Below are 17,396 nucleotides of genomic sequence, written 5' to 3'. Positions count from 1 at the left end.
CAGGAAGAGACTGAGAACCGCTAGCCCTGGTGTGTGTGGGGGCTGCAGGTGAGATCCGGGTGGGAAGGCCCTTGGGACACTTTGAGGAGGGGACAGGTGAGCCCTTTGCCGTGGTAGCCAGGGTGAGTTTTAGGTAGAGCCTGCACCTCCGCCCTGAGGCTCACATGTGTGTGTGTGTGATGGGGGGAGACTCACAATTTACAATGGAGAGCAAAGTGGAAACCAGCAGGAAGTGTACAGAGGTCACAGGGAGTTCCCGGGAGGGCCTTGCTGAAAACATGGCTTCTGAGTCCCTTTTACTTTGCTGACTCTGATTGCTCCTCTGTCCCCTGAGAGGGAACGGTGTCCTCAGGGCCTAGGCCCTTAGGGAAACAATGGAAACCCATGGAGAGAAGGCATTCTGGATCCTAGATCTGGGGACAGACAAAAGTTCCTGTGCCATCGCTGACTCAGTGGACATTAGTTGAAGCAAACTCCGGGGGATAGTGAAGAACAGGGAAGCCTGGCGAGCTGCAGTCCGCGGGGTCCCAAATACTCAGACACAACTTAGCAACTGAACAACAAAAATTCATTGGAGGCAGCACCAGTGGGGGCCAGCAGGGCCTGGACAGGAAGGCCAGAGGTTTCAGGACACCAAGAGGCTGTAAAGGGGCCTCACCCATAATATGGTCTCACCCGTGCCTCGTCCTTCCTGACTCGGGTTCTAGGGGCTCTCAGATGGACCCATATTCTATTCTCCAGAGACCCCATGCCAGGTGAGCAGGCACTGGGAGGTGCCTGGGACCCCAGGGCAGTGTGAGGACTGCCGAGTGCCCACGTGGCTGCGAAGGGTCTGGTGACCCTCCTTTCCTGTTAGCATGCCCCCTCCCTCCATTCTCACAATCTTCCCCTTCCTTTCCCCCAGGGAATAGATGGGGAGGCCAGGTAACTAGAGCTAATGCGTTCCCTGAGGAACCATGGAGAGACCGGAGCAGAGATTCAGGTGTATTTCTAGCTGGACAGGATGCAAGGGCAGTACATTTTCCAGCCAGAAGGAAAGTGCTCTTTATTCAGATCTCTCTGGTGGTCCGCAGTGGGTCACAGGCCCAGTGCTGCCCTGTTGGGACCTCCCCCCATTGTGTGAATTGCAGTCTGAGTTCTGGTCCATCAGGGTTCAGGGCAGCCTGTCAGGGTGTCCAGGAATCCAGGAGGACCCTGAGCCTGGGCCCAGGTTCCCGAATAGCCTCAGGTCTCAGAGCTGGTTCTCTGCCTCAAGCTCTCCCTCTTGACCTCACTCGGGTCGTGGGTCTCAGGTAAGCTCTTTCTCACAGTCTGTTAAGGAGACGTGTCTGGAGGAACTAAGGACCCACATCTGCTTTGTGGTTGATATGACAGTAAACGTCTGTGTCAGCGCGTAGTAATTCCTGCAAAAGAAACCCGACGCCTCCAAGCTCATGTAACCTTCTCAGATGGCTTCCCAGGGACTTCCCAGCCCCGGGTCCCCCAGGGTCTGTCTGGGTCAGAGGTTATTGGTCCAGACCCACCTCCCCTTCGTCCCCTTTCCATCTTTCTGCTATTTCTTGGACCTTCAAACACAGCCAGGTGCGCAGGGGGCATTTCCTCTGCCCCTTGGGCTTATGGGACCAGAACCTGGATCCCCACACTCACCTGGTAGATGGGAGCAGGAGGCCTGGCATCAGGTCGGGAGGCCTGGGCATGGAGGAAGCAGGCATCAGAGGAGAGGGAAGGAGAGTCATTTCTCCCAAGCAGCCATCTCCAAGCCTGCCGCCCCCACCCCAATCCTGTCTGGGCTCTGTTTCACATCCTTGTTAGCCTGGCTCCCCTGACTGATGATCCAGTGCCCACTCTCCTCCTGGCTCGACTCCAAGATTCTCCTGAGGTCAAGTCAGGGGACCAGGGCAGCCCCAGGATAAGGTGATGGGTGGTCACGTCCCTGAAGTGCATCCAGCTCCCAGCTTGGTGGGACTTGCCATGTCCTAACTACTCTTACAAGCTTCCCTGGTGGCTCAGAAGACAAAGAATCTGCCTGCAATGCAGGAGACCCCGGCTTGATCCCTGGGTCAGGGAGATCCCCTGGAGAAGGCAATGGTTACCCATTCCAGAATTCTTGCCTGGAGAAATCCATGGACAGAGGAGCCTGGCAGTCTACAGTCCATGGGGTCACAAAGGCTGGACACGACTGAGCGACTTTCAACTACCCTCGAGTGAAAGAGGTCTGGCACAATGTGTCAGGGTTGGACAGTCCCCCTGCCCTGAGCCTGTGAAGCGGGGACGCTGGGGAGAAGAGACAAGGAATGAATGTACTCACCTGGGAGACAGAGCTGCCAGAGGGACCACGTCCTGGGAGGAGACAGGAGTTACCACTGAGCATGTGAGGAAGCTTAGCCCATTCTCTCAGGAGAGGCTGAGAGTCTAACTTCTGGAGAACCATGGGAGAAATAGCCCCACCAAGGGAGAGACACTGGCAATTTCAGGCCCCAGTGAGGGCGAGGGAGCCTTCCAGGATTATAAGCCACAGGACAAGCAGACTAGCCAGTTGGGGTCCCCTGTGCTGAAGCGCCAGAGAAAGGGCCAGAGACCCTGGGGGAGCCAGGCAGGAACAGACATGGCAGGGCCTGCTCAGGGAGCCCCGCTGTGCTGGGCTGAACAGACACTCACCTGAGGTGGACTCTGGGGGCCACTTCCCTCTGTTGTGCAGGCAGCCGGGGTTAGGAAAGAAAAACATGCATGTTTGTGAGGAGTGTAGAGGGAGGTCAAGGCTTTGGTGTTAGAACATGGGAGAGGAGAATCCCCACATCCAAGCAGGGGCTGGACACCTCCTTTCTCCACCAAGGCCACTTAGAGGGGAGGGCCCAGCAAGGAGGCTGAGGAAAGTCCTTAAGAAGCCGTATCTGCCCTGAGTCCAGAGGGACAGGACCATAGCCTAATAGGGTTCAGAAGAAAGTGGCAACCGACGGGACCAGTGCTCTGGGAAAGGCATGCATCCATCCAGAGCTGTGTCTGAGTGGACGCATCACGCTTATGGGGAGAGCAGGGCAAGTGTGTGGGGAGGAAAGGGAAGCCAGCGACTCTGGGGTCTCACTGAGGGCAGTGTCGCTGCTGTGGCCCCCTGCCCTCACCCAGGAGATGCTGAAATGTGACAGCGGCCTTCTCCTTTCCCTCCATCACCTGGACCTGAAGTGTAAAGACATCCCACCACCCGCTGACCCAGCACGATGTTCTGTCTCATGCATCAGGGGTGTCGTTAATGCATCTGCCAGCTGGGGGCATTTGACCCCACATGGCCTGTCCAGACTTCCACTCTCTGGCCAAGCGTGACTTTGATCAGGATGCCCCTCAGATCCTGGCCCCGTGACTGTGCCTCATAGAGTAGCTGGGTTGAAATATACAGGAAGAGATACCTTTTTCTGAGTACTTACTACCTGCCAGCCTACATATAGGGAACTAGGACATGGAGGGGTCTTAATTGTGTTAACTGATAAATGAGGCTTCCTTGGTGGCTCAGAGGTAAAGAACCCGCTTGCCAATGCAGGAGACGCGGGTTCGATCCCTAGGTCAGTAAGATTACCTGGGGAAGCAAATGGCAACCCACTCCAGTATTCCTGCCTGGAAATTCCATGGACACAGGAGTCCATGGAGTGGCAAAAGAGATGGACCCAACTTCGCGACTAAATAACAAAATAAATGAGGACGGTGTTAAGGAAGCTGCCACAGGTCAATACCAGGTGAGGCAGGAACTGAAGGACGAGAGAGAATATCTGTGGGGAAGTGGGGAGGTCCTGGAGATCCAGGTCGGAAATTGGAGGATGGGGTGTCCTTCCTCTAGGACTAGGGTCAACCTGGGGCAGGAGCAGCATCTGGGAATGCCACTGTACCTGTGAAGGAAAATGAAACGCCCCAGGACAGCCAGCAGCGTCAGCACAAGCAGGACCCCAATCACGATGCCAGTTATGGCCCCCACACCGAGGGCTTGGCTGTTTTCTTGCCCTGAAAGCAGAAGAGGAAGAGAGAGGGGAAATGAGGTCCGAGTTCACTGGAGGGAACACCCAGAGGAGTCTGACGGTTGGGCCTGGTTAGTAGGAAGGAAATGCTCTGAGCCCCGTGTGGTTGCATGTTTTGTCATCACGGTGTCCTCCCAACTCTCCCACCGCACGTGGTTGCATCATTTTCCTCTAATTCAGATTTGAAGCCCTGGGCTTGCTCTAACTCTCCATTCTCTCACGGTAGCCATTTCCATGTCCTGTTCATTTTCCTCTGAAGGACTCTTTTCGTCTCACATTATGCCCCCACCCTCTGATTTTTTCTTTCCATCACTATTGTGGGTGGTGGAGGGCAGGTCCTCTCCAGTCCACTAACACTGACTGGTTAATCATATGAGCCAATGTTTTCAGCTCCTCCTGTGCGACTTGCACAGGGCGAAATCCTTCACACCCAGCTCTTTCCGTCCGCATGAGGGAGGGGCTGTCATCCCCACTGTACACACAGATCTGAGACACACAGTAGTTCAGTAGATCACCGGAAGCCACAGAACTAGTAGCGGGTGCAACAAAATGCAAGCAAGTTGTTCGGCTTTACAGTCAAAAACCACCGTGTTGAAAACCAAAATATCACCAGTGAAAATGGTTCTTGCATGCTGACTCTGCGGAGGGACCCGGGGAAGGATTTTAATCTCATCAACTTCCTGGTGAACAGCCTCTGAACAGCCCTAACATCAAGCTGTTCTTCTCCAGGTTTAAGATGAGGAAACTGAGGCACAAGATCCAGTGTGCTGCCCACAGTCCAACAACTCTCACCAATAGTAACCAAACTACGACAAGATGAGCTAAGTTTTGAACAATTAATTGGACACATTGTTCTACAGGCTCTGAAAGGAGACCACAGCCTCATTATTTGCATTCATTACACACCCACTTCCTGTGAAATCACCAGGGAAGGTGTAGAGGTGTTGAGGGTCACTTAAGAGTGCTCAGCTGAGGAGCTGGGGTCTCATCAGCAGACTCTGACGGTGGGGAGACTCTACACTGATGGGATCCTGCATCCTCTGTCCTGACACTGTTGATTGTGTGGGGCAGCATCCCATTCTCAGTGAGCCATAAACTCTGCTCATCAACTCACTGACCAGCGGATGCATGTCCCCATGTCACCTGATCTGTTTGCACCTGGACTGGAATGCTCATGGGCTTTCTCAGAGGTAGGGACTGACTACCAAAGAGCATGACCTTCGCCTGTGTTTCCAGATATCTTGGACGGATGCCTATGTCCATGGAATTCTCCAGGTAAGAATACTGGAGTGAGTTGCCATTTCCTCCTCCAGGGAATCTTCCCGACCCAGGGATTGAACCTGCATCTCTTAGTCTCTGGGATTAGCACTGGCAGGCAGGTTCTTTGGTTCTTTACCACTAGCCCCACCTGTGAAGCCCCTAGAGAGGGAAGACGGAACATCAAACATGAGGACAAGTCCAGTTCCTTGGCTGGTCCCACCTGAGAGCTCCGTGGGATGAGCCTTCCTTCTCAGGGTCCAAAACTAGCCTCCTCTCTATTCTGGTTTTCTATTCTTAATGTTCTTGTCTGAGATTGACTCAGGTAGCTATATAATCAAGGTCCATGTCTAAAGCCCTGGAGTCCTCAGTGTGAGGGGATGGCTGTCTCCATATTGGGCAGGTCTAAGGAGAACCTGCTTCTCAAGAAAGATGTTTTCTTCCTTGTTGTTAAATTATTTAAACAGGGTTGAAGAAAATTTGGAGCTGAAGTATAAGAAGTGAAAACAAAAACTTGGAAGGGTGATTCCTCAGCACATTTGAGCAGGTAAAAGAAAGAATCCATGAACGTGGAGGAAAAAAAACAAAAGAAATTATTCAGACTGGGGATTAGAAAGGAAAAAAAAAATGAGGACTGGTGACTCCAGGCAAAGTATTATGCAGAGCTCCATCAAGTGGACAAACGTGCAGAATGGCAGATTTTGAAGTAGAAGACAGAGAGAAAAGCAGTGAAAAAAATGGTTAAAATTAATGGCTTAAAACTTTCCAAGCTAGATGGGAGATAACCTATCAAGGGTGGTTAGGAACTCCATGAAAGGATCTTTCACGATACAGATGTTGTGACACAATTTAGCCAAACTGCTGAAATACTGAGGGAAAGAGGAAGTGATTCAAGCTGCAAGAGAGAAGCGGCTCATCACGCACAATGGATCTTCAACAAAGTGAAAGCAAATTTCACATCAGAGACCAGGGGGCCAGAAGATATTGGGATGACTGAATTAAGTCCTACATGGAAGATTTCAGCCAGGAAAGCAATGTACAGAAAAAGTCTTCTTCAATGAAGCTCAAATTAAGACTTCCGTGGATAAACAACAGTCAAAGGAGTTTATTCCTTGGAGACGTGCCTCATATGAAACGTAAAGGGGATCCTTTAAGATGACTGTTCAAACACTGGACAGTAACTCAAAGCCATAGGAATGTATAAAGAACAGAGGTCAGGAGAAGAACAAGGTGGGGGACGTGGAGTACGTCTCTCTCCACAGATGCATCAGGAACACACCTTCAGAGACAGGAGTGCATGCAGAACACCAGCTGAGAGTGGAGAGGAGGACCTGACCAGCGGAAAAGAATATACAGATCCACGCAGAACACGGACGTGGACAGCGGAACAGCTGATCGGTGGCAGCCCCAACCAAAAGACACACTGGCTGAATGGATACAAACACAAGACCCGTATATACGCGGTCCACCAGAAACCCACTTCACACCTAAAGACACAGGCAGACTGAAAGCGAGAGGATGGAAAAATACATTCCAGTGAGAGCTTTACTTCCTTTCCCATCTGGATTCCTTTTATTTCTTTCTCTTCTGTGATTGCTGTAGCTAGGACTTCCAGATCGATGCTGAATAATAGTGGTGGAAATGGACACCCTTGTCTTGGTTCTGATCTTAGGGGGAATGCTTTCAGTTTTTCACCATTGAGAATAATGTTTGCTGTAGGCTTCTCATATATGGCCTTTACTATGTTGAGGTAGGTTCCTTCTGTGCCCATTTTCTGAAGAGTTGTCTTCATAAATGGGTGCTGAATTTTGTCAAAGGCTTCTTCTGCATCTATTGAGATGATCATATGGTTTTTATCTTTCAATTTGTTAATATGATATATCACATGATTGCTTAGCGTATATTGAAGAATCCTTGCATCACTGGAATAAACCCAACCTGATCATGGTTTATGAACTTCTTGATGTGTTGCTGAATTCTGTTTGCTAAAATCTTGTTGAGGAATTCTGCGTCTCTGTCCATCAGTGATATTGGCCCATAGTGTTCTTTTTTAGTGTTGTCTTTGTCTGGTTTTGGTATCGGAGTAATGGTGGCCTCATAGAATGAGTTTGGAAGTGTTCCTTCCTCTGCAATTTTTCGAAAGCGTTTTAGAAGGACAGGCGTTAGCTCTTCTCTAAATGTTTGATAGAATGCTCTTGTGAAGCCATTTGGTCCTGGACTTTTCTTTTTTGGGAGATTTTTGATCACAGCTTCAATTTCAGTGCTTGTAATGGGGTTGTTTGTGATTTCTATTTCTTCCTGGTTCAGTCCAAGACTGAACTTTTCTAAGAATCTGTCCATTACTTCCAGGCTATCCATTTTATTGCCATATAGTTTTCATAATAGTCTCATAATCCAAAAGCTGTTTTCAGAGGGAAGTTTACAGCAATACAATCCTACCTCAAGAAACAAGAAAAACATTGAATAGACTACTTCACTTTACACCTAAAACAACTGGAAAAAGAAGAACAAAAAACCCCAAAATTAGTAGAAGGATATAAATCAACAAGATCCAAGCAGAAATAAATGAAAAAGAAATGAAAGAAACAATAGTAAAGAAGAATAAAACTAAAAGGTCGTTCTTTGAGAAAATAAACAAAATTGACAAACCTTTACCCAGACTCATCAAGAAAAAAAGAGAGAAGACTCAAATCAACAAAATTAGAAATGAAAGAGGAGAGGTTAAAACAGACAATACAGATAGGAAAAGAAGTAAAGCTCTCACTGTTTGCAGATGACAGGATAATGTACATAGCAAACCCTAAAGACACTATCAGAAAATTACTAGAGTTAATCATGAATTTGGCAAAGTTGCAAATAAAAAAATCAATACACAGAAACCACTTGCATTTCTATAAACTAACATTGAAAAATCAGAAAGAGAAATTAAGGAATCAATCCCTTTCATCTTAGTAACAAAAGGAATTAAATATCTAGGAATAAACTTACATAAGGAGAGAAAAGAACTGTACACAGAAAAGTATAAGACACTAATGAAGGAAATCAAAGAGGACAGATACAGATGGAGAGATACTCCATGTTCCTGGGTAGGAAGAACCAATACTGTGAAAATGATGATACTACCAAATGCAATCTACAGATTCCATGTGATCCCTATCAAACTACCAATGACATTTTTCACAGAACTAGAACAAAAAAATTCACAATTCATATGGAAACAGAAAAGACCCCAAATAGCCAAAGCAGTCTTGAGAAAGAAGAATGGAGCAGGAGGAATCAACCTTCCTGACTTCAGATTATACTACAAAGCTACAGTCATCAAGACAGTATGGTACTGGCACAAAAACACATAATTTTTTGTGTGCCAGGACTATACACAGAAAGGAACATAGGCCAATGAAAGAAGACAGAAAGCCCCCAAATAAACCCAGGCACCCATGGGTACCCTTTTATTTATTTTTTTTTTACAAAGAAGGCAAGAATATAGAATGGGGCAAAGACAGCCTCTTCAATAAACACTGCTGGGAAAACTGGACAGCTACAGGTAAAAGAATGAAATTAGAACAATTCCCAACACCACACACAAACTCAAAATGGATTAAAGACCTTAATATAAGACCAGAAACTATAAAATTCTTAGAGTAAAATATAAGCAGAACACTCGATGACATAAACCAAAGCAAGATCCTTTATGAACCACCTCCTAGAGTCATGGAAATAAAAACAAAAGCAAAAAAGTGGGACCTGATTAAACTTAAAAGCTTTTACACAGCAAAGGAAACTATCAGTTCAGTTCAGTTCAGTTGCTCAGTCATGTCCGACTCTTTGCGACCCCATGAATCACAGCACACCAGGCCTCCCTGTACATCACCAACTCCCGGAGTTCACTTAGACTCACGTCCATCGAGTCCGTGATGCCATCCAGCCATCTCATCCTCTGTCGTCCCCTGTTCCTCCTGACCCCAATCCCTCCCAGCATCAGAGTCTTTTCCAATGAGTCAACTCTTCTCATGAGGTGGCCAAAGTACTGGAGTTTCAGCTTTAGCATCATTCCTTCCAAAGAAATCCCAGGGCTGATCTCCTTCAGAATGGACTGGTTGGATCTCCTTGCAGTCCAAGGGACCCTCAAGAAGTCTTCTCCAACACCACAGTTCAAAAGCATCAATTCTTCGGTGCTCAGCCTTCTTCACAGTCCAACTCTCACATCCATACATGACCACTGGAAAAACCATAGCCTTGACTAGACGGACCTTTGATGGCAAGGTGAAAATACAGCACTCAGAATGGGAGAAAATAATAGCAAATTAAATAACTGACAAAGGGTTAATTTCCAAAATATACAAGCAGCTCATACAACTCAATACCAGGAAAAAAAAAAAAAAAACCAACCCAATCAAAAAGTGGGAAAAAGACCTAAACAGACACTTCTCCAAAGAAGACATCAGTCAGTCGGTTCAGTTGCACAGTCGTGTCCGACTCTTTGCGACCCCATGAATCGCAGCACGCCAGGCCTCCCTGTCCATCACCAACTCCTAGAGTTCACTCAGACTCACGCCCATCGAGTTGGTGTTGCCATCCAACCATCTCATCCTCTTGTTGTCCCCTTCTCCTCCTGCTCTCAATCCCTCCCAGCATCAGAGTCTTTTCCAATGAGTCAACTCTTCTCATGAGGTGGCCAAAGTACTGGAGTTTCAGCTTTAGCATCATTCCTTCCAAAGAAATCCCAGGACTGATCTCCTTTAGAATGGACTGGTTGGATCTCCTTGCAGTCCAAGGGACTCTCAAGAGTCTTCTCCAGCACCATAGTTCAAAAGCATCATTTCTTCGGCTCTCAGCTTTCTTCACAGTCCAACTCTCACATTCACAGATGACCACTGGAAAAACCATAGCCTTGACTAGATAGACCTTAGTCAGCAAAGTAATGTCCCTGCTTTTGAATATGCTATCTAGGTTGCTTAGAGATGGCTAACAAACACATGAAAAGAAGCTCAACATGGCTCATTCTTAGAGAAATCCAAATCAAAACTACAATGAGATATCACTTCACACCAGTCAGAATGGCCATCATCAAAAAGTTGACAAACAATAAATGTTGGAGAGGGTGTCAAGAAAAGGGAATGCTCTTGTACTGTTGGTGGGAATGTAAATTGATACAGCCACTATGGAAAATAGAATGGAGACTCCTTAAAACACTAGGAATAAAACCACCATATGACCCAATAATCCCACAGCTGGGCACATACCCCGAGGAAACCAAAACTGAAAAAGACACCTGTAACCCATTGTTCATTGCAGCACTATTTACAAGAGCTGGAACATGGAAGCAACCTAGATGTCCATTGACAGATGAATGGATAAAGAAATTGTGGTGCATAGACACAATGGACTATTACTCAACCACAAAATGGAATGCCTTTGAGTCAGTTCTAATGAGGTGGATGAACCTAGAACCTATTATACAGAGGGAAGTAAGTCAGAAAAAGAAAGACGAATACCGTATTCTAACGCATATATACGGAATCTAGAAAAATGGTCCTGAAGAATTTGCTTACAGGGCAGCAATGGAGAAACAGACACAGAGAACAGACTTATGGACATGGGGAGAGAGGAGGAGAGGGTGAGACGCATGGAAAGAATAACATGGAAACTTACATTACCATATGCAAAACAGATAGCCAACGGGAAATTGCTGTATGGCTCAGGAAACTCAGACCGCGGCTGGGTATCAGCCTAGAGGGGATGGGGAGGGAGGTTCCAAAGGGAGGGGTAAATGTACGCCTATGGCTGATTCATGTTGAGGTTTGACGGAAACAACAGAATTCTGTAAAGCGATTATCCTCCAATAAAAAACTAATTAAAGAAAAAAGGACAGTGCTAAGAGTGATCCAAGGTAGCTATCTCATTAAAGCTAATATTTTTGTCTTTCTTGCAGTCACTTGCTTTTATTTCTCATTTCAAAGGTATTTCTTGGAACAATATTTATAAATCTATGTAATGGACACGCATTGTATAAGCATGGCTGAAATTGATGACAATAGGTGTATAAACCGGGGGGATGGAGATGTATAGGAGCACCTTGTCTGTTTTATGCATCATAGAACCTAGTTGATATTTCAACCAGATAGATACGTTTAAGATATTAATTGTATCTTCCAGTTAGCCCCTAAGAAAAGAACTGAAATATATGTGGAAAGGGAAAGATAGAATCAAACCGACACCTAAGAAAGGAAATCACTTAACTACCAAAGAGGAAGAAATAGAGGAATTCATAGGACAAATATCAAGTAGTGAGATGGCAGAAGCTCTTTCCTATCGGGAAGTATCTGACTCATATATAGCCTCAACCTTGAAATTAAAGGCACAGAATCACAGAATGGATTAAAATTATGACCCGTCTCTATACTCTCTTCAAGGGACTCACTTTAGATACAAAGACATAGGTAGAAGTAAGGTTGGAAAAAGATATTCTATGCAAATAGTAATAAAAAGAGAATTGTGGTGGCTGTATGAGTGTCTGATATAATAATCTCTAAATCAAAAAAGCCTACAAGAGACAAAGTAAGACCTTACATATCAAGAAAAGTTTCATTCACCAAGGAAATCAAACAATTATAGGCATCATGCACCTAACACCACCAGATTTGTGAATCAAAATGGACAGCATCGAGGGGAGAAACAGCTCGGTCACAACAGTGACACGACAACACCCCACTTTCAATGATGGATGCGGCAGTCAGAGGGAATTTCAGTGAGAAACTAGAGGCCGTGAGAGCACTGCAAACCATTGACCTAACCGACCAACAGACAACACAGAGTCGTAGGCGTTTATGTTGCACAAATTACAGTCCTCAAGGCCCCCATCTCTCCACACATGACCACCGCCCATCCTGGGGAGAAATGGCGTCACTTCCACTGTAGAGACGACGGCGCAACTAAGAAAGACAGGTGGAGGGACGTGGAGTCGAGTGTGCCGGCAAGCCCGCAGTCACAGCAGTGCCAGCTAGCATGTGGACACTTCCTGCCTGAACACGTCTGCTGTGATCCCACCATCACTGGGGCGCGTATTCACAAAGCTCTATAGAGTGCATACCACACCCCACGGTGCACATAAGATAAAGGAGATTCAGCCTTTGTGACTCACCGGGGCTTCCCAGCAGGCACTAGTGGTAACGATCCCACCTGCCAATCAGGAGACATAGGACACAGGGACCCAGTCCCGGGTGGGGAAGATCCCCTGGAGGAGGTCACAGCAACCTCTGCAGTGGAAGGTGGAGTCTTCACCGCTGGGCTGCCCAGGAAGTCCCAGGGACTGATTTTAGCGCTGCTTCCAGCGGTCTTGGCAACGAGGCTTCACAGCAGAGGGCCAGGAGAAATCAGGGGGTGAGGAGGGGAGAGACAGCACACGTTCCACTTGCTTGAAGTGAAGGAAATGAGATGATAGGCTAATTGTTGGTGGAATTAATAAAGGAAGTTTATCCAGGTTAAAATGGGCTTCCCTGGTGGCCTATACGGGAAGAGCGCCTGCAGTGCAGTAGACTCGGGTTCGATCCTTGGGTCAGGATGATCCCCTGGAGTAGCGAATGGTACCCGACTCCAGGGCTCTTGCCTGGGAAATCCCATGGACAGAGTAGGCTAGTGAGCTCAAGTCTGTGGTGTCACAGAGAGTCGGACACCACTGAATGACTAAGAAAGGAGGCGATGATGGCCACTCACAGGTCACACGCAGCCTGAGGGGGTCGCTTCTGCTGGAGCTGCCCCTGTTGGAGGCCTCACACTGATAATCCCCGGCGTCCTCTCTGCTGACGGGGTCTATGGTGAGGGTGCTGTTGTCTGAGGACAGTGTCATCCTCTCTGCGAGGAGGAGACTCTGGCCTTTGAAGAACCAGCGTATGGAGACCCCAGTCTCATCTGCGAGGCAGGTCAGGACCACGGGGCCCTCGTGTTCTGTGACTGTGGTGTTGCTGGCTTGGAGGGAGGGTTTTGCCACAGGGGCTGTGGAGAGAGAGAGGGGTGACTGCTGAGAGTGGGTGAGGGGGCCTTGGCCTTGCTCCCTCCGCAGTCTCGGGGCCCAGTGACCTCTGTAAAGGCGACTGTGAGGAAGGCCCTGGGTCTTTGTTCAGGTGACAACGGGAAAGAGACGAACACACATCCCCTCTGACCCCCAGATCACGCCAGGGGGACCCTCTCCTGGTTGCTGGGACAACACTCTAACACTGGACAGCTCTGTGCTATCAGCCCTGGGAACCTTGGTCTTCTGACTGTGGTGCTATCCAGGCCAGTCAGGGAATGTAGGACCTGAGAGTACATGTTGTGATTGGGGATAGAGAGCCTGGGCGCATTGCCGGGGCCTCACACTGACAAGCCAGGAGCGCTGTGTGGCTGGGTGAGAGGCTGTGTGGCAGGAGAGCTTGAGGTACCCTCTGGATGGTCAGAGGAGTCTGAGGGGAAGTGGTGGGGTGTCCGGACCATTTGGAGCAAAAAGCAGAAAGCCACACGTGGTGCAATCAGAGGGAAGGGAGGTTCCTGGTCTGTACTGGGGCCCCAGGGTCCTTCTGAGCTGTTCACACGCTTGTCTGAAAAATTTGCAATCATTAGCTTCATGCTCACTCACTATGAGTCTGACGTTAATTTGTTTCTCCCATCATATTCTGGTGATCCTCAGCCACCAACACAGAGCAGCCCATCCCCTCCCTGGCTTCCTTCAAGGTGGACCTGCCTGGACTTGCCTGGGACAGGAAGTCATGTCCAGTCTGGGTGTCCAGGGGTGATGGCCCATGTACTCGGACCTGAGAGGGATGGGTGTCAATTGGCCTCTGGCAACGTGCATTTGGGTGGGCAGCTCAGGTCACCTAGGAACAGAGGTTACTCACAGAGGACATCCAGGGTGAATGGGTCACTGCGGCTGACACTCACTGGGTTCCGGGCTTCACACACATAGGGTCCTGTGTCATTCCTTGTCACGGTGACTACTGTGAGAGTCCTCTTGTCCTCGGACAGTTCCAGCCTGGTGCTCTTGGGGAGGCTCTGACTGTTGATCCACCACATGTAGGAGGTGTTCTGGGTCTCAGCTCCACATGTTAACACCACGGTGTCCTCGTGCTCCCTGGGGTTGGAGTTGTTGCTGGTGATGACGGGTGTGGGTAGCACCGCTGTGCAGATAACAGAGAGAACATTGCCCTGAACTTCCCTGGTGGCTCAGACAGTAAAGAATCTGCCTGCCAGTGCAGGAGCCCTGGGCTCAATCCCTGGGTTGGGAAGATCCCCTGGAGATGGGAATTGCTACCCAGTCAGCATTCTTGCCTGGAGAGTTCCAAGGACAGCGGAACTTGCTGGGCTATAGCACACTGGGTAGCAAAGAGTGGGACGTGACTGAGCGACTAACACTTTCCCTTTCTTTATACCTTTGTCTCCTGTAGAAACACCTTCAAACAAAACTGGCATCCTTCGCCTCTCAGCCAGACAGAGTCTTTAAAGATAAGGCATGCTTGTGTATGGCAAGACAAATGCATGGGGACCTTAGCTCAGAGTGTGAGGCCACCTGCTCTATGTCTGGGAGAAGCACAGGCTTCCTCGGGGGTCGACTGTGCAGCAGCGTTTAGTGGTGGACAGACCTGGGTGGGATTCAGAGACCACCTGGCATCTATCCTGGTTTCATCAACCAGCCTGGGGAGAGAGCTCCCTGGGTGGCACCCTCGGGTCGAGGACCTGCCAGGAGTGTCTTCCTTCCTCTGTTCCTCTCTGGGGCTGCTGAGATTTCTCTGGCGTCTCCAAGTCCCCCAGGGCATTTGGTTGATTCCTGGGGACCTTGTACCTGTGTGCTCCCCATGCCGAGTCTCAGGAGTAGGACCAGGCTGTGCCCCTGAGCGGACGTGGCTCTCAGGGCTGAGCCCTGGCTGGTGACCAGCTTAGGAGCCTAGGGATTTGGTACAGGCTTCCCAGTGTCACTGGAGGCAGGAGCCCTGGGATAGGGTCTGGGAGGGGCTTCCTGGGGCTGAGCTTCTCTGTGAGGATCCCTGGGGCCCTCAGGCCAGGGTCTTCCCTGAGTCCTGCAGGGTCTTCCTCAGGGTCCTGGTCACGGGGAGGGGCCAGAGGGCTGGACTGAGAGTGCTGTCCCTCTGCTGAGTCCCTCCATCAGCCCGTCCTTCTCTCTGCACAGTGTCTGCAGGGCCTGGCTTCCTGGAAGCATTTCTGACCCTCTGGAGTTTGTCTCCACAGCGTGTGTCCTGCACTGAATGTTCAAACTGGGACCCCGGACATAGTGCAGAGTGGGATGGGGGCAACTTCCGGGGCTGTCAGTCCTGTGTGAACAGAATTCACCACCACCCTCCACCCCCGCCCCCGCCTGCCAAACACCCCGAGGTCAGAGAGGAAGCACTCACGGTGCACGTGGAGGTGTCCAGTCTGTCTTTCTGTCAGTAAATCCTTCTTTGTAACGAGCAGGGTGTAGGATCCTGTGTCTTTCTGGGCGACGTTCCGGATCAGCAGGGTTCCGTTGGGGTAAAGTGTCTCCCGTCCGCTGTACACAGGCCCATTGGTAGCTGCATTATTATCTACCCTACATGATACAATTAGCTGGGCGTTGTCTACCCTTTCTCCTCTGTACCAGGCATAGCCTAGAGGATTCTTGGTCACGTTGTGGGCAAGTAGAAGAACATCCAACCCTTCTGCAGCAAGTGGGGGCACCATTTCAATAGTGAGCCGGGCAGTGGTGGGCGGGGTCCAGAAAGTTAAGAATGAGACTGGGAGGGAAGAGAGAGAAATCGGTTACTAGTGTGACCTGTGTGGGGGATGGGAAAATGGTGCCCTGGGTCCTGAGTTGGTCTCTTCCTCCCTCAGCCTTAGTGTGGGTGTGTATGTGTGTATGTTTGTGTGTGTGTGGTTAAGGTCAGCAGCATGACCCCCGTCACATCTGCCCCTCTGGGCTGTATTTCCCTCTGCTTCCCCAGCTGTCCCCTGGCTCACTCCCTTGCTGCCCTCACACACCTGCTCACACTCGGGGCCTCTTGGGAGATGCCTCTCCCCTCGATCAGCTGCTGTAAAGGCCCTCCGTGCTCACTGCTGACATTCCCTGCTCCGGTTCCTGCGTGACGCCTGGAGCACCTGCCAGCACACTCTCCATCTCTCTGCTTGTCTGTGTTCCTCCCCACAGAGCGCGGGCTCCATGAGAGCAGGGGCTTGTCTGATCCTGCTTGAAACCCAGGGCCCGGACCAGGCTCCAGACATTAGTACCTGGGGATGAAGGAATGAGAGTTCCCAGGAATTCCACAGCGTGGTTTTAATTGTCTGTTTCTAAGGGTGCCGGGTAAGGACAGTGTTTACTGTCCTGCTTATGTCTTTTTCTGTAGTGACACCCAGATAGAAATTATTATTATCATCATCAGTCTTCAACAGTTACTGCTCAGTGAAGAATTACACATAAAACCTACAGCAGCTGAGTCCTCCCGCCCCTCACCAGCGCTAGCTCATGCAGAGGCTCCTGTGTCTGAGCCCCTCCCTCCCCGGTCCGCTCCCCTCTGTCCTCAGGTCTGAACAGAAGCCCCCTGTCCCCTCTCAGAGCCCCATCTCCCCCAGGGACCAGCCAGTCTCTCGTTCTCCAGTCTCTGGCCCCTCCCTGAAAACTGTCCCCTCTCACCTGCCAGCAGGAGCCTGCTCCAGGGGACATGCCGCCTGCTTGCAGGGCCTGACGGGGGCTCCATGGTGCCTGCGTCTGCTGTGTCCCTCTCTCTGTGAGGAGAACTTCTGCTCCAGAAACGCTCACAAGCCCTGCGTCCTTGTGTGAGCTCTGCTGTCCTTCCCGCTCTGTGCTCTGTGCTGGGCCTGCCGGGGCGCAGAACTTCGCTGGGTCACGTGCCCCGGGGGCGGGGTCTCTGCCCAGGCTCCGCCCCCTGCCTCCCCTCTCCTCCTTCCCTCCCTAGTGGTCCCCCTCCCCCTTCCCCCTCTGTCTGTATTTCTATTCCCTGAACTCTGCTGAGTCCTCTGCCTTCTAGAGCAGTGATTCTCCACCTACACACACACACGCGCACACACACACACACACACACACACCCCTACACACACACACCTCTACTCACACATACCTACACACACAGCTACACACAGACACCTAGATATACACACATCTATACACACACACATGCA

General features: G+C 49.8%; 1 protein-coding gene across 1 annotated transcript; it reads right to left on the bottom strand.

The window, feature by feature from the left end:
- Positions 1 to 1,337: 1,337 nt before the first annotated feature.
- On the bottom strand, positions 1,338 to 16,954 carry LOC138097025 (carcinoembryonic antigen-related cell adhesion molecule 7-like). Its single transcript, XM_068993250.1, has 8 exons — positions 16,891 to 16,954; positions 15,638 to 15,997; positions 14,129 to 14,407; positions 3,877 to 3,987; positions 2,659 to 2,703; positions 2,309 to 2,340; positions 1,648 to 1,689; positions 1,338 to 1,403 (listed from the first exon to the last, which is right to left on the bottom strand). The coding sequence occupies exons 1-8, from the start codon at positions 16,952 to 16,954 to the stop codon at positions 1,338 to 1,340; spliced, it is 999 nt and encodes a 332-aa protein (XP_068849351.1).
- Between the last annotated feature and the right edge of the window lie 442 nt (positions 16,955 to 17,396).

Source organism: Capricornis sumatraensis, chromosome 20 (genome assembly GCF_032405125.1).
Source record: "Capricornis sumatraensis isolate serow.1 chromosome 20, serow.2, whole genome shotgun sequence".
Lineage (NCBI taxonomy): Eukaryota > Metazoa > Chordata > Mammalia > Artiodactyla > Bovidae > Capricornis > Capricornis sumatraensis.
Note: the sequence above shows the minus strand (reverse complement) of the source record. Positions and strands in the feature narration are given on the sequence as shown.

What these genes read in the sequence shown, in the direction of transcription:
- LOC138097025 (XM_068993250.1), bottom strand. Translation starts at nt 16,954, where the DNA reads ATGGAGCCCCCGTCAGGCCCTGCAAGCAGGCGGCATGTCCCCTGGAGC. An exon ending in TGGACACCTCCACGTGCACC is followed by an intron (nt 14,408 to 15,637) that starts GTGAGTGCTTCC and finishes TTATCTGCACAG; the next exon opens with CGGTGCTACCCACACCCGTC. An exon ending in ATTCACCCTGGATGTCCTCT is followed by an intron (nt 3,988 to 14,128) that starts GTGAGTAACCTC and finishes TTCTGCTTTCAG; the next exon opens with GGCAAGAAAACAGCCAAGCC.